We start from the raw sequence: 21,391 nt of genomic DNA, 5'->3' as shown, positions 1-21,391 counted from the left end.
TAAAATTTTAAAAGAAATCTAAAAATCTTTTCTTTTCATTTTTTTCAACCAAATACACTAAAAAAAAGAAAAAAAGAGAAAAATGTTTAAGTAATAATACACGAACATTTTTTTTTAATTTTAATATTATATCAATCCCTCTTATTTATCTTTATCTCTTTTCCTATTATATAAGAAATTCTAACAATCTATATTTTTTTTCTTATTTTTATATTTGTTTCTAGATGTTAGATAGGATAATGAAATTTCCCTCAAACATTTTTCAAAATGTTTTATTAGAAAGGTTAAGCACTGTCTCTTTGCACATAAAAAATAAAGTTCAATTTGTCGCAGCCTTTTCCCGTGTTAATCCTTTGACTTTGAAAGAACGATGGGATACGTGAGCACTGGACAGACTCTACCGCGGCTTTGCCCGTTTAAACTTAAAAGCACGTCTGTGACTTGGATCGAAATTTTCAGTGGGTCCTTGAGAGCATCATTTGATTATGGAATATGGAGTACACTCATTCCTGGGTGGATGTAGAGAAGAGAGGTGAAAAGAAAAGGAAAAAAAAATACTAAATATGGTAAAAAGAAAGAAAAATAAGAAAAAAGAGATGTAAAAAAAAAGTAAATATTTGAAAAATAATAATCTTGATTATTTGATAAAAATATGTAACAAAATTAGGATTTCTTTTGGTCCTTTTTTTGAATATAAGATTATTGGACAATGAAAAGTTGCTAGACTAGTTTTTATCTCCAAGGTACCAAAATCTGCCGACTTAACCCGGCCATTACAAGAAATGCAATTCAAGTGATATATCAGAAGTATAGATATAATCGATCATTATGTGACAAATAAAATTTAAAGTTTTAAAATTGGCAAGTGATTTGGATCACCATGTGGACAGTGTTTTTAGAAAGTAAATAAGCTAGTCCTAACAAAATTTGTCGAGTAAAACTATGAATAGCTAGTTCATCAAATTGTCCAAATTGTTAAATAAACCATGATCGTTATCGAAACGAAAGGATTATTGAGTTGAGTCCCACAAAAATTTCGCTCGGTCAAAAAGGAAAGAAAACAATTTACCCGCCGCATCTATTGCTTAGCAATTTCTCTAGATTTGGCATCATATTAAAAGAGAGTTACCTCTTTAATAGCACACACATCTCACGACTTTCTTTAAACGTGACATAACATTTTAACCAAACAAATTATAAGATGCATACAAAATGGATTTAAAAATAGAAGATAGATATCTTCATAACAGAATAAAGAACTTTTGGTGTAAAGAACTTACTTATTAAAGACGCATAAACATCTCCACTGGGCCTCTGCCAAACAAATTTCCTTTTTAACAACGTGATCGATGGCTTATTGGATTATGTGGTGTTGGTGGACTTGTTGAGTTTGAATGAGATAAAGCCACCATTCGAATCCGTTGTAATCCCTAACACACATCGAGCTTAGAAAACCATGACGAATGTCCTAATTCATCCAACAACTTGTCCATCGTGGGCATCGGAAAGCGGTCTTTGACTGCGATGGCATTTAGGGTTCTATAATCAACACAACAATGCTAGTTTCCATTCCTTTCTTTTATAAGGAGTACCGGAGATGAGAAAGGATTGTGGCTTAGTTGGATACGATCGGCGTCGAGCATCGTCGCCACCTATTTCTCTAGCTCTACCTTCTGGTAATAAGGGTATTTGTATGGTTTGACGTTCACCGGAGGTGAGTTGGGTAGTAGGTGAACATGATGGGTGATAGCATGAATGGGTAGGAGCTGGTGCGGTTTTGCGAAGGTGTCGAGAATAGAGAGGATGACTGGTGGTGTATTCAAAAGTGTTGTGGGTGGTGGGGTGGAAGAAGGTTTGGTTGGGTCAGGAATGGGTGTTAAGTGGTACAAAGCGGATATGCTTTGTGTTTGCGCGAAATGTTTAAGTTGTTGGGCTGAGACATGTGTTGGAGAAATAGGCACATCGGCATAGAGCACAACGAGCTAGCCAAAATAAGAAAATGTCATCTATAACATAGAGTAATATGTGGTAATTGGGCCTAACAATTTCAGCTATTGCACTCCCAGGACAATATCAGCACCACTGAGAGGCAGACGATAAAGGTCAAGGACGAAGGTGTGGCCCTACAACTTAAGAGGTACGCTGAGGGAGGTGGTATCGCACCCCAGGGTGCTACCATTACCCACAATGACTTGAAGGGCTTGTGTTGGTGTTGAACAAAGATTGAGGAAACGAGTGACGCGTGATTGGATGAAGTTGTGGGTGCTCCCACTGTCAATCAAGATAACCATTCGATGATGGGCGATGGAGTCGTAGAGACGAAATGTATTTAGAGTCGAGGTCCCTGGGAGGGCGTGGAGACTTATATGTGGAGGGGAGTCTGGGTCTAGGTCAATAAGGGGGAGAGGCTCGAGAGGAGGACTGGCTAGTAACGGGTCTAGGGTTGAAGGATCCGCGTTCGGCTTGACAATAATGAGGTAGAGGCGTGGTTAGCAACGGTGGCCGATGATCCACTTCTCATCGCAGTGGTAGCATAGCCCTTTATCTATGCATAGGGCCATGTCTTTAGAAGATAATCTCTTAAAGGGTAGTTTGGGTGTCGAAGGACCCGCTGGTAATGGCGGCGGAACCGGAGAGTTTCAAGGTGGTGTCTGAGGTCGAAAACCACGACAGTGGTCATTTAATTTGTCTTCTTAGAGTTTGGCTAACGTGGCAGCTTAAGGATGCAAAAAAGGCTACAAAGCCTGGACCTTGCGATGCAATTTTGAGAGGAGACTGAACACGAAGCAGGTTAGTAGGAATGGGGTAGCGAGGCCTACGACCCGATTTGCGAGGCATTCAATTTCAGTGAGATGGTAATTCACCATGCCTCTCTATTGCAACTTAAACAAGGCGCCCTGTGGACCATCGTAGAAAGACGGGGCAAAACGAGACTCCAATGCCTAGAGCATCGCCGACCACGAGGTAAGAAACCCATTCCGAGGCATCCACTAATACTATATTAACGTTGGGCCCTCCATGTAGAAGGACGCCATCATAAGCCATTTGTGGTATGGGATCGCCTGGTAATCAAAAACTTAGGATATCTTAAATATCCACCCCATGGGGTCTTGTCCATCGAATCTCGGTACCTCTAATTTCATGTGAGGACGAGAATGTGGTGGTTGGATGGGTGTGTTGGGTGATTTCAACGAGGAAGGTGTGGTGGTGAAGGTTGCAAAGTGTACAAGGATGGAATCAATTTTAGAGTTGAGGGTGGATTGGGCTTGGGAAAGGGTGGCTTGTGTCTGGGCAAGGTTGGTGTGGCTCTGGGTAAGGCTGGTGACCGCCTCCTCTAGGCGGTCAATGGTGGTTTGACGCGTGCTATGCTCAGGCATGGTTGACAACAGGTCGGACTAGTTGTTAGGACTATCGACTAAGTTGCAGAAAGATAAAGAATTAATAAAGAGTTTGATAAAGGTAATCACTAGCCTTTTCTCTTATTTCATTCACTATTGATAGAAGGATTATGCTTACTACATCAATAACATAATTACTATAATCTGTTGTAACAAAAATGGAATTTGGAAATAACATAATTGGTGGGGGAAGTGCTCTGCATCATGGTTGTTCCCTCAAGTGCCTACATGAAGTCGTTATAACAGGTGGGCATCTTAACGGTCCTCGTTGGTCTGCTACTAGTGGCTAAGTTAGTGTTGTTATCACACTGCGAGGGAGAGAAAGAGAGAGAGAGAGAGGAATGGGAATCACAAGGGTGGAGTTTGTTTTTTTGAACAAAGGTGAGTGAATGGAAACGTTGGGTAAAATTTATGCCAAAATGATGCTTAATGCTTTCATGCTACAACGAAATTTTTCTTTGAACTTTCCATGTAAGTAAAATTGTAATAGTGTGTCTGTGTACTTGGAATTATAATGTCCTCCATTTAACTGAGCTCTCCTCATTTAGTATATTGTAATTCGTACAAGACTTATGAATTCATAATCCATAAGATGATCCATACAGGGTTTAAATTTGTGACTTTTATGTTATTAGCACGACGCTCTAACCAACTGAGCTAATAGGCCAATTATGTTATAAAACAATTAATGTCGCTATATTTAATACTAAAATTTCTAATGTATATTTAATGCACAAGTAAATTTACATAATAAATTTTGTGACAGTTAATTTTGATCTAATAATTAATTTTTTTACATATATAAATTTTTATGAAACCTATGATTTTTATTTAAGTTTTATGTTTTTGGCCTTATTACAATTAATTTTAATCTAATAATGTATTTTTTACATATATAAATTTTAAATAAAAATCATAAGTTTCATAAAAATTTATATATGTAAAAAAATTAATTTTTAGATTAAAATTAATTGTCATAAAATTTATTATATAAATTTATATGTGTATTAAATATACATTAGAAATTTTAGTGTTGAATATAACAATATTAATTATTTTATAACATAATTGACTTATTAGCTTAATTAGTTAAAGTGTCTTGCTAACAATTTGAAAGTTAGAGGTTTGAATCTTCCATGGGCCTTTAATTTTAAATTAATTTATACAACATTTTTTAAAAAAATTTTAAAAAAACTGTAATCCAAACATATGGCCAATCCGTATGAATATATGAATTAATGGATTACAAGTAAGCCTCTCACGGATTATGTATCTGTAAACTAATTATGAATCCATAACTACAGATTATGAATCCATTTATTAGTAGGGGTAATTTTAAAAAAAGCAAAAAAATGTTGGGTGTGTAAGAAAAATGACAGGTGCACAAAGAAATTCCTGTGAATGGATTGAAGCACATCGAATTATGTGTTATTGGCCTGCATCCAAGAGGTTAAGTACCTGCTAGGATATACTCTTACCTGTATATAAAGGCATTGCAGGAAGTCTCCTAAGTCCTAACAACGGCATGAAGCTACTTAAAGATTCAGTTCCTTAAAATGGTGTTTAACGGCAAATATAAATATGATTTAATTTTAATTGTACTTTTAGTCTTTTTATTATCTCCAATTCACATATTTGGTCCTTTTACTTTCTCATTTTATGAATTTGATTGCCATAATTTTGGTTCATATCTTCATTTAATATCTAATATTTGAACTTAATAATATTCAAACTTAACGTCCAAAATTATTAAATGTATAATTTATTAAGTTTACACAAATTTTATATTAATAAGATAATATATATGAAAAGTCACTTTTGTCAAAGAGTAAAATCAAATGATATCAAATTTTAATAAAATAATACATTTAATTTGATTTTTGTTATATCTTTTTTTATAAAAAATTTCACGTGACTTATAATATTGAATATTTATACTAAAATTTAATAATAGATACATTTCCACACTCAATGAAATATATATAAATACTCATGTGTGCTATGTGACACCTTAAAAGAGAAAGAGAGAGAAGTATAAATATGATGGAAAGAAAGAAATAAAGAGCAAACAAAAGTATCAACCCCATTTTAGAACTTGTGGGTCTCTAAATATAAATACTTTATTAATTATTTAAAGGAAGTTAAATAATATAAAAAAATGAGTGTAAGTGTGATTATACTTTATACGTATGGTAGAGAATTGATTTGTGCATAATTAGAGGCACAAATTGATGTAATTAAAATCTTGTATTTCTAGGAAACAATGTACTAATATAAAAACTGTGTGAATATCAATAGTTATTTAATTAATTTGGGACGTAATTTCCTTTCCCCTGACGGTGGCTTGTAGTTTCAGTTGGAACTTGGAGTCTTCAACAGAGAGACAGAGTCCATGCATACGCGGCCACGCAATCTATTCTTTCTTAGCTATTGATACTGCACGAAAACTCATGAAGAGAGGCAGAGATAAGGAGAGTGAGGTGGGCATGGCTAATTGTTTGATGTTACTGACCAAAGTTGGTGAAACTGAAACCCCATCAAGAGAGAGGGTTCTAAGTTGTGGTGATTTTAGGTGCAAGACATGTAACAGGAAATTCCATTCGTTTCAAGCACTTGGGGGCCACCGAGCCAGCCACAAGAAGCTAAAACTCATGGCTTCAAACCTTTCGTGTTCGATGGCACAAAAAAAGCACCAGTGCCCCATTTGTGGGCTTGAGTTTGGGATTGGACAAGCCCTCGGAGGGCACATGAGAAAACATAGATCAGCTTCCTTAAATGAAGGTTTGATAACTCACGATCATGCTGTGCCAACATCTAATGGTGCTGAAAGGCTTCGTTTGTGCTTGGACTCGAACTTGGGACCGTACGAGAATGATCTCAACCTCATTTTAAGGACACCTGTTTTAAATTTGTTCATTTGATCGATTGGAGTGTTTTTAGGGCGAACTGTTGTTGGAAATATTTTAACTATTTTTTTGGTTACTTAATTACTTTGCCGTGATTTTAGTTTACTGACTTACGCGTGACTCTATACTCTATAGGGTTCTATGTATATTCATGGTGCTATTGGAAAATTTTGCTGACTACCGTTAAGCAAAGCATATTAAGCATACTGTCATGGTTCTTTTCAGGAACATGTTCTGAAAAGCAACTTTCAATATGAATGAAGGATTCAGTTACTGTTAGTTGAGGGTAGTTGTAGTTGATTGCATTTGTCATGGTAGAGATACCATTAACTGTATCAGAAGCTATTGTTGTATATATATAGCACAATCCTCCACTGTATTAGTTAATCCAATCAAATAGATCTCAGCATCCAATCTCTGATAGTCTCATTCGATCCGTTCCACTCACATTTGTGTAATTATCATCCTAATAAACACAATTTTAGATCAAAACAAACAATAATTTTAAATTTTGTTCGATAATTTTAAAATCACGCATTTTTTATAATTGGAGGATCAATTTTATTCATTAGAAAATATAAAAACCAAAATCAAATTTAATAAAAAATACAAAGAATAAAAATATTTTCTTTAAATTTTGGAATTCATAAAGTATTATCAATTTGGAAAATAAAATTCTGTAGATTTACATATTGTGAAATATATGTTTCGGAAATTAAATTTTTAAGCGAGGTATTTTTGAAGAAAAATAAATAAATGATTGCGGAAATAAATAAATAAAAACAAATGCAATTGCCCACACTTATCTTTGTCTATCCATCTTTTCTTCGTTTTTTTTTTTTCCTACTCGAATACTTATCTTTGTGCACACGCATGGAAACGTCGGAGTCTGTGCACATCGGAGTGCTTGTTCGCATTAGTACGTCGGAGTCGAAGTCAGATTTGACGAAGCCTCCGTTCGACGAAGAACTTTGATGCTCCCTCTTCCTCTCTCACTACCGTCACCGTCGTTCCTAGATATCTCGTTTTCTATTTCCAATGTCGAAGTTGTTTTGTCACTGTCGATTTGTGCCGTTGTCGCAACCAGTCATCTTCCCAAACAAAGGTTCTTCTTCTTCTTACGAACGTGCTTCTATTCCAACTTCGAAGTTCAAATGTGCGTTTTATGTTGTGTGTTGTTTTTTTTTGCGTTTGTGAATGATTTCTCTTTCTCTTATTCAACTTTGTGTGTGTAGGATGGTCATCTACTTTCCTCGGAGGAACGAAAAGAAGAATTGTTTGGATTGCTAGAGACTAGAAAACAAGAAAGTAAAACAAACGTATTTTTTGAATCTTCAAAATTTGAAATTGAAAATTGTTTTCAGAAAATAAAAATAGACTCCCTTGTTTATTCAAAATTTTCACTTTTTTAATTTTAATATCATTTCTCTTCTCTTTCCATGATAAACTAAACATTGTGAGAATAAATTTTAACATTTTTCTTCTTAGATTTATATCTATTTTTCTCAAATCAAATACTCCAAAAATTCATTTTATTTTTCCCCTTAATTCTCTCGTCTTTATTTTCAATTACTTTCCTCCTTTCCCATTTCCCCAATACATCTTAAACTTTCTCCCCGTGCTGTCTCTCTTGCACCTCACCAATTACATGTCGTGGAAGTTAGTCCACCTGAGCAACGGTCCAGATTTATTTTCTACGACACACGTGTGCGCCATCGAATAACCCAACCACGAGTTATGCTCAAATATAGGTTCATTCTATCTTATATCCCTCGGATTAGAAAAGATCCAGTGCTCCTCACACACCCTACCATATCATATGAATCGGCACTCTCTTTGAAAACTGTTATGCGTTCACCGGCGTCGGAAAGGTCGTCCGGTTCGGGTTCCGGCCATCGCTAAGGGCACGGATCGTAAAATCTTCTCGAAGCTTCTATGCTATTACTCAGTAGGTGTTCAATCGCTTGTTCACAATTCCCGAGCTCGATTAGTGGCACTTGCTGAATTTTATTCTATTTCAGTTTCTGTGATTTTTTTTTTAAATTCCTTTGATTGATACGTATTGTCGTAATTATCATTATTTGAAAGTATAATATCAATGAACTGTGAACATTCACTCATTCTTATATATTTATTTATTTTATTCTCTTTGGTCACTTGCTGTGTTTGCATTTTCCTTCGTTGTTGAGGTTGAATTATGTTTGTGAACAGTGTTGAGAGGGTTATTCTCTCGTTGCAGGAGTTATTAGGCACCATTTTTACCACTTGAAGTCAGTCAGCAACAATTTTTCTGTGGATTTTTCAGGAATATTTTCACCTGCAAAAGTTGAAGCAAATGGTATTTATAATCGTTAACTTTCACTGGATTAATTAGATTGTGCCTTGACTGCTCTCTTGCTTTTCACTTAAGTTTTGTGTTGTACGTTTTGTTCTTTTGTAAGGGCTGAATCCCTCTCCCAAGTAGTCAAGTTCACGTTGGATTGTAATGTAGCACAGTGCTGAGTTTGTTTGTTTCTTATTGGAAATTGGAATTAAGGAGCTAATCATGCTTTTAATTTTTTTCTTTGGGAATTGGGGGTAGTGTTGACACTCGAGGGTCTGTAAAGTTTACACAAATGACATTGGGCACATCAGACGAAAAAGTGAGGATTCTATTTGTCGACAAGAAAATACTATGATATATGTACATGTATAACAAACTATGGATTTAGAATCAAATCCCTTGATTTTCTCATCAATAGTTGAGATCCTTCACCTTTTCTTTTAAAGTGGACCCTCACGTTAGGAAAGTCAAATTCATATTGTGAAGTATATGACAGCCTTCATGTAAGTAGATGTAAACATAAATGATGAACCACTGGCACTGGTATATTAGGGCCATATTGGCAACTAACTTGCATAAGGACTTATAGGAAAATAGCCTATGACAAACGTTCTTATGCCAAAAGCTTCTTCTAAATGAGCTAGTTGGAAAGCATGAATTTCTTAATTAGTTAGGAAGCTCAAACTTGTAGGATAAATCATAGTAGGTTTTCTTTTTATTTGCTTTATTATAGACTTGGTGTCAGTCCATGAGATGTCCAGCAAATTGCAATATACCTGGTTGTGTAACACAATCTCTTGAATTTGAGTTGGACTTAACTCAATTCCAAAAGTTAGCTCATGAGATGAGAATTGTCCAAGCCTTTGTAAGCTCTACTTTAGCCATATCTATAGTCAATGTGGGATCTCAACATAATCAATCTTTAGGTGCATCCATGGTTTATCTTTTCAAAAAATTTTAACCTTCTATGCCTTCCGTAAGCCTATTTCCTTTGGCAGACATCATTGAATTTTCATCTTGTTCTCCAGCATGAACCATCATGCAAAATAGCAGTTCATCCACACTCGGGTGAACAAATGAAGCTCTATAAAAAACAATACAACAACAACAACAACAACGCCTTATCCCACTAGGTGGGGTCGGCTTCTATAAAAAACAATCACATTGAAAATCACTAAATTGATTAAATATAATTAATACCTCCCCTCTTGTTTATATAGAATATTAGAATGTGACTATCCTCCTCTATCCTGTATCATTTTGAGTGAGTGAAATAAAAAAAGAGAATTCTTTTAAAGATGTACAGTTATATGTGAACCATAGTTGAAGTTTTTATTTACTTTTTTCTGCAGTCTTTGCAAAACAAGGGATTTTGGATGGTAAAGGGTTCTGGACAAATTAATGACAGAGAGACAATATTTGATAATCCTACCAAAGTTGAACCAAAACGACCTCATCAATGGTTTGTTGACGCTGCTGAAGTAGATTTTTTTCCAAACAAGAAACAAGCTGTAGAAGATGCAGATGAAAAATCTAGTCCTGGATTTTCAAATGTAAATATTCCTCCCTGGGAGAACAATCCCAATTTTCATTCGGTCCCAAACCAATTTATTGGCCGATTATTTGGGTCTGAAACCAGGCCTGTCAATTTCACTGAGAAGAATACTTCATATGTTTTGGCTGATGATTCTAATGTGAGATCAAAGATGATCACCAATCAATATGGAGATGATGCATCTTTTGGTTTGTCTATATCTCATTCTATTGAAGATTCTGAAGCATGTGTAAATTTTGGTGGAATAAAAAAAGTCAAAGTAAATCAGGTAAAGGAAGATGATATACAGGCTCTGGAGGGACATAATTTTGGTAGGCCAAATAATGGTAATCTACATCAGGCCTATAACAGGGAAGTTGAGACAAGGTCTGCATCAATAGGGCAAGCCTTTGACAGGGATGGTGATGCTTCTTTAATGGGACTTACCTACAGCAAAGGGGATGCACATGTCAGATCATTTAGTGCCCCCTTTGTCAAAGGTGATGACTCAATTGTATCAATTAGTGAGTCCTATAATAAAGAGGACACAAATATAATTTCTTTTGGTGGGTTCCCAGATGAAAGGGATATTATCTCTGTGGGTAGGCCTGCTGCAGAGTATGATCAATTATATAATCAATCTTCAGTTCATGGGTCAACAACAGCCCACGAGAAAGAGTTGGATGTGTCAAGTTCTGATGCAGTTGCAAGTACACTTCAGGTAGCAAAAGTTAAGTCTGAAACTGTATCCAAGAATAAACAAGAGCTCAAAACAGCAAAGAATGAAGCTCCAAACAGCTTCCCTTCTAATGTCAGAAGCTTGATATCTACTGGTATTCTTGATGGAGTTCCTGTAAAGTATATCTCAGTGTCACGAGAGGTAAATTTTGGTCTTTGTTGTCTGTTACTTTTGTTTGAAACGTTGTTTAATAAGCTATACTCATATTCCTGCATGGATGAAGGAACTTCGTGGAATTATAAAAGGCTCTGGCTATCTTTGTGGGTGCCAATCATGCAACTATACAAAGGTAATCCACTGGTGTACACCCTGACCAAACCTTAATTTAGGTTTTTCTGTTTCTTAAAATCTGTGATAGGTTACTCATTGACTGATTGATAGTTTACATTATCAGGTTCTGAATGCTTACGAGTTTGAGAGACATGCTGGCTGCAAAACAAAACATCCAAACAATCATATTTATTTTGAGAATGGGAAGACTATTTATCAAATAGTACAGGAATTGAGGAGTACCCCCGAAAGTTTGTTGTTTGATACAATTCAAACAGTTTTTGGTGCACCAATTCATCAAAAAGCATTTCGCAACTGGAAAGGTAATGGAAACCTTCTGTCCACTGTACACGCAAACACATTTACGTTTGTTTGGTATGTCACTTATCCAAATTTTTTTATCTCCTGTCAACTTTATCCAGAATCATTTCAAGCAGCAACACGGGAGCTTCAACGCATTTATGGAAAGGAAGAACTTAACCTATAAGTCCCAACCCTTTGTGAAAACGTAACTTAGGATAGATTCTAGTGTGCATAGTAAGATATGTCAGTTTTTACCATTTTTCCTGTGTCTTTATACGGCTCCGCAACCTTTAGTAATGTGCACCTTTGGATGCCTTGCTTAAAATATTCGAAGCTTTATAAGTTAGCTTATGTACAAATCAGTACAAGGTGCTTTGGTGGACAGAATTATCTATTACATTATCGATAAAGCTTATGTTCTTGTGTAATCAAACGAGCAAGACTTCTAGACTTGTTAATTTGTGGGCACTCTACTAAACTCGTGAGTCGTCAAGTGTCATGTAATGTTTTTTATTTATCTCCAAATATACAAGATAAATCCAAGTAAATCTAATAGTTCCTCTTAGGTTGGCGGTGGATTCTAGAAAGGAAGGTGGGCAAATAATGGTGGATATTGCTATTGGCACTCCCACTTGGTGCCTTTTAGTTGTATTCCCAAATTGTTCCTTGGATGGAAACACAACAAAAATGTGTTTTTGTTACGTAAATGGAGGTTAAAAAATAAAACAAAGCAAAATTATAATTTTGTTGTACATGTGTGTAACAGAATTATGTTTCTGTTGTGTTTTGTTTTTTCACTCACATTTATGCAATGGAAAAACAAAATACAACAAAAATACGTTTTTGTTACACACTTGGAAATTTACCAAATAGAATTGTGTTTTCATTTTATTTTTTTTATACAAAACGGAAATGTAATTCCATTTTGGCCAAAGTTTCCCACTCCCTTCCCCTTCTCCTTCCTCTTTCCCTTCCCCTACACATAAAAACAACACAAACACTAAGATCTTTACGAGGTGGCATGAGGTGGTGTAGATCTCAATGGGGAGGATGATGCTGCGCGTGGCAGTTCTAGATCTGGGATGGTGGTGCGGTGCAACTTAGATATGTTTTTTATTTGGATTGGTGGTGTTGTGCAACTTAGATTTGGGCTAGGTGGGGGTCTCCACGAGGTGGAAGTAGTAGGGGAAGGTGGCACGATGGTTTTGGCTAATGCCGGAGGGGGTCATGCGGCGGTGCTGGAGGATGGGGATGGGGTGGTGAAGGATTTTGGTGAAGGGAAGCCTGAGGGGTGTAGGAATTTGACGAGTGGGCAAAATGGGAGTTTCACACAAGTTAGTAGTGCCATTAGCAAAGTTGGTAGTGACAATAGTAGTTACCATAATGTCTGTTTGGTTTGCGTTTCTATTTTTGGGTCCATTCCTTGAAGGCATTGAGGCCCAACGAAACAACAAAAGAAAAGGCTCAGTAAGTCTAAACCCAACAAATAGCACTAGGACAATAATTGAATGTCAAAAGTACAAGCAGCAATACTAAGGCAAAAGCTAATAGAAAAACCCTCCCTCTTCAAAACCAAATGCAAGTAAAACCCTTTCAATAAAAGGTCATTTCATTCTGTCATAAGCTTTGTTCATATCCAATTTGTTGTTGTTCCTCTTTCCCTTACCAAGTGCTTCCCTAAAGCATGAAAAAATTTATGAGCAATAATTATATCATTTCATATGAGCTTTCCACCCACAAAGGCACTCTAAAAAGGGGGGATAAGTTGCCCCATGTATGGTTTTAACTTTCAAGTTTTAACCTTGAAACAGTAGTTTATAGGTTTAATTTTATTAATATTCTCAAGGTCCAATGCAACTAAATTCTCATCAACCTCTGGAGGCAATTTAACAGCTCCACAAATCTCCCTTTTGGTAGCATTTCAGTTGTTATGATAGAAAACTTCTTTTAATCAATTACGTCCTGAAGCTTTCAACTAGACTAAATTATCTAGTGCCTTCTTTATCTTTAATTTTTACACTGGCATAGTTATGTTTGTGTTTTTTCATGAGTAAACTTTCTTGGGACAACTTGAAGACAGATCAATGTGATGGGCGCCCTCCAAGGAATACACTGTCTGAAAATTATCAAGAGTACAGCTTACTAGATTATGTTGACCTTCTTTCCAATAATTCCGAAGGTTGCTTTTGAATGTTGTGTGAACTGTGAACTGTGAAGGGTGGTGGTTGGGTTGCTGCAGCACAAATTTCTTCCAAGGAAGAAAACCAATACGTAATGATGAATATTCATGAAACCGTTTGTTGCGTGAAATAACGAGTTGTAGACGGACAATGTTGCAGACAATAACATGTAAGATTCTCTTAGCATTGCTACACACTCTAGCGCAAAGCAAGTCTCAAACACACAAAGTACTAGTAACACCTGATTTAATTTTGTCAAACTTTATGACATTTGATTCCTAAAATTACAAAAACTTCCCTCTTTAGTCCTATATTTAAAAACATTCCTTTCTAGTCTCTACACATTTTTTAATCTTTTAGTTTATAGACATATCATTTTAATCTCTCAATCCCTACGACGTGTATTAAAAAGATTAAAAATATATGTATAAAGGCTAAAAGAAAATATTTTTTAAGTACAAGCACTAAAAAGAAAAGCTTTTTATAACTATTGAGACCAAATGGATAATTAAAACCTATATTTTTATATCAGCTTTATGCAAAGTAATTAAATATGCAGGTTGTATTTATATTTCATCATATTGCCCATTCAGAACAAAATTTCAAAATGTGTACCGATCCAGCACAGGCCATCGCATTTATACAGTCAAAGGAAGAAAAGAAAGTCAACATTCAATGGATCTCACGTCTCCCAACCAAAGAAAGCGAGGGGCAGTTAGACATGCAATCACCACAATCACATTTAGTTTTGGATTTAATGTAACTTGTTAAAAAAGTCAGAGACACTACTTATCACACAAATTTATAAAGAATGACAAGGTTAAGCACAAAGTCAGCATCATGATCATTATACACGTAATTTCTTCTTTCTTCTTGTTCTTGTACAAGAATGTTGCCTCCAATTTGTAACATTTGTCCTCAACCACAACAAGCCGATTTTTGTGCAGCCTGTCCAGCCCCTCCTGACTGGTCTTGGTTGATTTTGATTGTTGATGGCTGCAACGAAAATATCACTGATATTCAACTTGAGGGAGAGATAAGAGAGCTTAGGGGAGAGGAAACTACTAACGCATTAAAGTATTGAAATTGGAACCATTTTTGTGGTGTGTGGTTGTAAGGAAGAGAAGGACAGAGAAATTAATAGATATGATAAATGACTGTGATGAAAAAATAAAGAGACAAATAGGAAGAAAAATAAGGTGGAAATGAGATAGAAGAGAAGTTGGGTATATGATAATAGTAATGCTTAAAATAAAAAGAGAGGAAGTTCAAATACCTCTGCCTTGGTGTCAGTGTCAGCCAGCCTTTGTTTTATATCTCTTGCTATTGAGAAGAAAACTTCCTCCACGTTTAGATTTGTCTTTGCACTCTGCAATAGTGTTTTTCATGAGCATAATAACATAAAAGTTCAGGGATTTCGATATTTTCCAAGTATATGCCACTTACAGTTTCAAAGAATTTGATCCCATACTCATCAGCCAGTGCTTGGCCCTTGGACGTAGGCACGGCCTTAAAAGAAAGCCAAAGGTATATTATAATCAGAAACATTTCAAACCTGACATGCATGTATGCATGCACACATAAGAGAGAGGAGGCTCCCGGATGTTACCACTTCAATTAATGGCATCAAATCAAAACTCAACCCCCTTTCAAACCTCCCCATCCCAGCAACAAAAACACGTTTCATTCACAGGCACTAATATAATTTCTCTAACATCCTCAATGATGAAAATCAACTATCAGTAAAACTTGCATAACAATGATGGAAGAACATTTGATGACAGTAATGGTTGGTTTTTTAAGCCCCTTTGATCTTATCTCTGCAACTCTGTTGTTCAAGTCAAATTTGTGTTTGAAAGATGTGAGGAAAAATATAAAAGTGAGTTTTCATGAAACGCAAACAAAGTTTGCTTACCCTTTTGCTTTCATCCATATCAGCTTTGTTCCCCACCAGTATTTTGTTAACATTGTCTGAAGCATGTTGCTCAATATTGCGAATCCAATTCCTGATATCTGAAATTAGTAGAAGCAGGATGAATATTCAAGATGGAAAAGCCTTCAAAGTTTGAAGAGTTGTGAAATGTGAACAGATTTGCAAATTTCAAAATTAAGCAATAGCTGGGAACTTCACTGTTAAATGATGCTTCATCTGTAACATCATAGACTAGCAATATGCCCATAGCACCACGGTAGTAAGCTGCCAAATAAGAAATTTTAGGAAAAGACATGTAGCACAAAAAACTTAAAATGACATACTCTCACTTGTGCATTTTTCTAAAAAACAATGAAAGATACAAGAATTCTAGGGTAACATGAATGAAACAATGGTAAAGTACAGATACGCCTGAAGTTTAACTCTTGACACATTAATACTACGGGTATGTTTAGGATAAACATTATATTACTCTACAACAGCAAAACAAAGCCTTATCCCACTGGGTAAGGTCGACCACATAGATCACACGATGTCATTCGACACAATTCAAAACTAGGAATATTATTTAGCCTAAGATCTCCCTTGAGGATTTCCTCCAATGTCTTCTTTGGTCTCCCTCACCTTTCACAGGATCAACATTTTATAACTCTCTTAATTTAAAAAAAAAAAAAAAAAAATTGCCCTCCCTTCCCTTCACCTCCAAAACCCAACTCTCCTAAAGGAATCTCCATAATATTCATCTAACATAAATTAAATATAGGCTCACTAGTTCTAGTATCTTTACATAAATAACAGTCAACAATTAACTTGAGTAAAAAATCTACATGGAAGTTGCTCCATGCCTCCCAAAAACTTTTTCAACTATAAGTTCTACAGGGTTTCAGTAGTATAATGGAAATAAAAAGCAAGGAGCAGGAGACTATTTTAGGCTTCAGCTGGGACATAACTTAGGGGATTCAAATTTTGCCATATCCTAAGTAGTTAGAATTATCTTCAAACTTGAACTGCATATTACCTATACATTACAGTCTAACATATCAGTCATCAGATCTGATACTGAATAACAATTATGATGTTTCTCACTGGTTACTTCCCATTTCTATCCTGCCACTCTTTTCTCTAGTTTTCTTTATGTTTATATTTTTCTCAGTACTATTTCTCCCTTGTTTTTTTACTATCTTTTAATCCTACATCAGGAAGTGCCACAAACCAGATGCCAACTGGTTAGCAACGAGTGCCCATGTGTCACATACAATGATACTAAAATCAATATAACAATACCTTTAAGAATCATAAATCTTACCAGTTGTAATTGTCCGAAACCGCTCCTGCCCTGCAGTATCCCAAATTTGGAGCTTGATCCGTTTGCCATCAAGCTCAATGGTTCTTATCTTAAAATCAATGCTACATCAGGAAGGTAGGCCTTGTGAAGTTAGAGAGAGAAACTGATGCAAACAAAATTCTGCAGAATTACTCCTAAATTGTAAAAACGTACCCTATAGTTGTGATGAAACTAGTGGTGAAAGAACCATCGGAGAAACGCAGAAGGAGGCAACTTTTCCCAACACCTGCAAAAAGACAAAACTTAAGAGGTTAACTTACAGCTATGTTTCAGACAAAAGCAACACAACTATTCCACTGTGATTACTATGTTGTCTATTAAATACTTCTAATCCATCCTGAGGCATCAACCAATGCCATAACTTTGAGATTAATTTAGATGAACTATTAGTGTAAAACCTTTTACACAATCAACTAATCAGAAATCATCGTTAATAATTTGATATAACTTTTAAGATGGTTATTCTTATCATACATAGTCATTTGTAATTGGATGGTAAAAATCCTTTACACCGTCAGTGCATACACTGTTTACTCTATTTTTTAAAGGGAAAAAGGAAATGAAGGTATCAACAACACAAGAACATCTGGTAGATGAAACTAGACGGCCTAAGTCGTATTTTGGCAAGCAAATACTTTGAATTAAACAAATGATAAATAGATCAAAGAGAAGGTTAATTTTAAACGATAACCATCTAGATCAGCTCGAATTTGCAATTCGACCTCTTGACACCAGAATTTGCGACACAACAACAGAAACAATGATTCAAACGCTGACTCGAACCAGATCATGAAAAGATCAAACCTTTCACGATTTTAAAAAAAAAAAACTAGATGTGCATTTGCCACGAACTCCAAACTCAACGATTCAAGATTAAAATAAAATAAAAATGACGAAATTACAAGAAGGGAACCCCCAGCGAAATCCATCATTTACCATTATATAGAAAAATAGCCCCAATCTTAAATCACATTTTCCCCTTGTTTTTACTTTTTTTAAAAAAAACATATTTTTTGCCAACAAAATAATTATTTAAACAAAAAAGAAAACTTTACCGCTGTCACCGATCAAGAGAAGCTTTATGAGATAATCGTAATCGGCACGAGCCCTTGCCGGTGGAGCAGCCATTAACCTTCAAGTTATGAGTTTGCGTTAAACGAAAGGGTGAATCTGATGGAAGAGTGCGTGAAAGATGGTGAGATCTGGGATCTGGTCCAGAGCTCAGAAGTGAAGGGAGATGGGAATTTCGGAGAGAAAAGAGCGGTGCTTATGTTTTGTTTGGTTTGATTGGAAAAAATAAAAATGATGAGAAGAGAAGAGAACAGTAAGAGTAGGAGACAATGTGGAGGTACTTTGAAGCTGCCCCCGACTATTGTGGGTGTGAGTCAGTGCCCCTCTCTCCACCAATGCTACAAAGGGATAGAAAATTATATTTATTACTACCTAAGCTTTAAAAGATTTCATTTAACCTAAATTTTTAAAAAAATCCATTTTAATTCTTTAAGTCCAATTAGATTGATGTTATTAGAATTGTAAATTTCTAACGATTTTTCTTTTTTACAAATAATAGCAATTTTAGCCGTGATTATATTTGTTGTTATTTTGATTTTATATATAAGAAACAAAAAGAAAAATTTTATTAGTCCTAATTATGAGAAGGATCTTATTAATTAATATTTTTAGGATATTGGTTAAAAAAAATTTAAAAAAATATTTATTGTGAAAATCATACGAAAGTGTGAAAATGATTATTGGCAACATAATTTTTCCCTTTTCATCAAAAACATTTTTAAGTTTTTTAAACATTTTTATACCAACATTTCCAATAGGAATTTCTTAACTGATTTTTTAAGTTTCTTGCTTTTTTTTTCTCATTAGATCAAATCTATGACAAGGAGAATTTCTTAAAATTAAAATATATATCTTCCACAATAAACTATTTATTGACAATAAAAAATAATATTTATTTGTCACATAATAACACCATAATTAAATTAAAGAGAAAAAAAATATACAAAGTTTGTTAAAATTTCTTAGAATTTCTTATTATTAAAGCAAAATGATGTATAGATCATGAGAAATAATATAATAATCACAAAAAATAACTTAAAAAATTCACTTAAAAATTTTCAAAAATACTCTAAGACACTAATTATTATTTATCTTTTAAAAAATATATAACTACTTTATTATTAAATTTTATTTTTATCTCTAATTAATTGTGAGGTCTAATTATATCAACAAAAATAAAATAGTTAAAAATTATCTTTTAATAAATAATCATCTCTTGAATCATTAATGAAATGAATATTTTAGGAATAAAACTAAAATGTATGACAGATTAACTCATCTAATTAGTTTTATTTGTCTATAATTAATTGTTTCCCTGTATTCTTCTTCGCTTTACACAAAAATCTGAACGCACTCCGGATTTGAGATTCCTTCCAGAGACTCGAAAAATCATAGCAACAAGATCATTATCAAACGATCGAGGATGAAAATCCGACAATTCCGAATCAAGCGTAACAAAGCCCTCTCAAACTAGAAATCCGAAAAAGCCACAATAACAATTGGGGCAAAATAGTGCAATCAAACTGACAAAGAACGATGGGATTTGTTGTTTTCATGAATAATCCAAGCAGACGAGCCAGGAAGCAAGAGCGCGTTCGGAATCGAAGCAAATCTCTTCGATCGGAGGCAACAGAAGCTTTGAGCGCGAATAACGAAGAGCCCATCCTACTTCAGTTCAGGGTGATGGCGAGGTTGGCTGGGGGTGGGGTGGGGTTTGTGACGGTGCTGGATGAAGTTATTTTTTTTTGTACAGGGTGGAGGAAGGTACGAAAAAGAAAGGATAATCGTTTTATTTTTTTTTATAATGATGATAAATACACTGATTATTAAAAAGTAAACAAATCTTTATTAATTTAATTTTATAAATTTGAATTAATAATTAATTTTTCTGTTAATTTAAATTGGTACTGTTTATTAAGGGTGTGAAAAAATCTAGTTTGTAAGTCAAACTGTTTCCGAAAAAAAGTTTAGTTAACTGAACTTCTTTTTCTTTCTTTCTTTTAATAAAAAAAAAAAAGCAATTTAAAAATCAATTTAGAACCGATTCGAAAAAATGATTTAAAACTCGTTGACAATAAATTCAGTTCAGAATTTTTCTAAAATCATATCAATTTTGAACCAATTAAACTAATTTAATTTGATCGCCCCTAAATAGCATGATGACCTAATATAAATGTGATTCCTATGCATTATGTGCCACTATAGTATAGCTTATGATGTGACACATAAAATAGTTAATTACATTTTCATCATCTTATTATTGTCATCTCTCAATTTTTTTAAATTGTGCAAATGTAGATTGATTATTACTTGCTTAGCAAATAAGTCATGGAGAGATATTATGTTACATTATGATGTGTTTTATTATGGGAAAACCTGAAACTTAGTTCTTACTTTTTTTAAATGGGAGAAAATTCAAATTCAACTTCACTCAAAATAAGTTTTTTACCATTAAATTCGAGATGGATCGGACACATACCCACATATTCAATTTTTTATTATCATGCCTAATGTGCATTGATAATAAGGTTTTCATCAATAAAACTTTCACATTGATGATAAAAACAAAATCACTCGCCTATGCAATACCAGTATGTTCTTTAGCAACTTGAAAACAAATGTACTATAAAATAGATATTCCAACATGCAGTTATACGAATTTTAATCTGTTATTCAGACAAACTTTTTAATGTACATGCTATATTACATGGTGGTAATCTAGATGAAAATCAAAATTATCACCTTGTTGTTTTCATATGTTCCCTTCTGCCCCTTACGGGCGTATTTAAATATTATAGTTTTGTCTTAATAAATAAATCCTTATAGTAATATTCGTTATATTATATATTAGTGTTTATACTTCTAACATATTTATAACTTCGAGCTTATGGTTAGAGACAAAGAGTGCCACCTCTACATAAAGAGTCAAATAAGTTAGTATGAAAATGAAGTTTAACTTTAATACAAGTTTCGAACCACAACGTGCTTTTAAAATAAGTGATTTTACGAAAGCAAATGTGCATTTATGTTAGGTTACAATTGTAAAAAAAAATTAATTAAAAGTGATTATTAACTTGTTTGTGTATGTCAAGTGGAGAAATGTTTTTTTATTCCAAAATCACCTAAAAAAACCTTATAAGCACTTATAAAGTAAACATGTTTGTTTAGTAAAAGTCACTTTTTTTTTTACATGCATCATATGCCCATTTTTTTAATTAAAAAAGACATTTAAATATGAATAATAGATAAATGAAAACTCCAAATATTATTTTTTTAGCCTAACAGCCATGTTATTACAATATTTTATTAATAAAATGTTTTCAAATTTTGGTGATTAGTAGTGGTTCTTCACATGAAGTTACACTAAAGTTTATTAATAACATTGCTAT

General features: G+C 34.3%; 3 protein-coding genes across 6 annotated transcripts; 2 read left to right on the top strand and 1 right to left on the bottom strand.

Moving 5' to 3' along the window:
- Positions 1–5,837: 5,837 nt before the first annotated feature.
- LOC114378220 (zinc finger protein ZAT12-like) lies at positions 5,838–6,718 on the top strand. Its single transcript, XM_028336776.1, has one exon. It carries the CDS (start codon positions 5,849–5,851, stop codon positions 6,317–6,319), a length of 471 nt encoding a protein of 156 aa, XP_028192577.1. The 5' UTR covers positions 5,838–5,848; the 3' UTR covers positions 6,320–6,718.
- A 1,214-nt stretch (positions 6,719–7,932) lies between these two features.
- Positions 7,933–11,931, top strand: LOC114380533. Of its 3 annotated transcripts, none has more exons than XM_028339633.1 (6): positions 7,935–8,252; positions 8,544–8,642; positions 9,980–11,041; positions 11,124–11,189; positions 11,295–11,493; positions 11,593–11,931. In XM_028339633.1, the coding sequence occupies exons 2-6, from the start codon at positions 8,640–8,642 to the stop codon at positions 11,655–11,657; spliced, it is 1,395 nt and encodes a 464-aa protein (XP_028195434.1). In that variant the 5' UTR covers positions 7,935–8,252; positions 8,544–8,639; the 3' UTR covers positions 11,658–11,931. The 3 variants fall into 3 exon arrangements, with proteins under 3 accessions (XP_028195436.1, XP_028195434.1, XP_028195435.1); XM_028339634.1 differs by having other exon boundaries at positions 8,516–8,642; XM_028339635.1 differs by lacking the exon at positions 8,544–8,642 and having other exon boundaries at positions 7,933–8,252.
- Positions 11,932–14,253: 2,322 nt separating this feature from the next.
- Positions 14,254–18,351, bottom strand: LOC114380134 (ras-related protein RABE1c-like). 2 transcript variants are annotated; one of them, XM_028339071.1, is made up of 8 exons: positions 17,987–18,351; positions 17,085–17,157; positions 16,893–16,993; positions 15,785–15,850; positions 15,569–15,666; positions 15,100–15,162; positions 14,930–15,022; positions 14,254–14,649 (listed from the first exon to the last, which is right to left on the bottom strand). In XM_028339071.1, exons 1-8 carry the CDS (start codon positions 18,057–18,059, stop codon positions 14,572–14,574), a joined length of 645 nt encoding a protein of 214 aa, XP_028194872.1. In that variant the 5' UTR covers positions 18,060–18,351; the 3' UTR covers positions 14,254–14,571. The 2 variants fall into 2 exon arrangements, with proteins under 2 accessions (XP_028194872.1, XP_028194873.1); XM_028339072.1 differs by lacking the exon at positions 15,785–15,850.
- Positions 18,352–21,391: the final 3,040 nt, after the last annotated feature.

This window comes from Glycine soja, chromosome 12 (assembly GCF_004193775.1).
Source record: "Glycine soja cultivar W05 chromosome 12, ASM419377v2, whole genome shotgun sequence".
In the NCBI taxonomy this organism is placed as follows: Eukaryota; Viridiplantae; Streptophyta; class Magnoliopsida; order Fabales; family Fabaceae; genus Glycine; species Glycine soja.
Note: the sequence above shows the minus strand (reverse complement) of the source record. Positions and strands in the feature narration are given on the sequence as shown.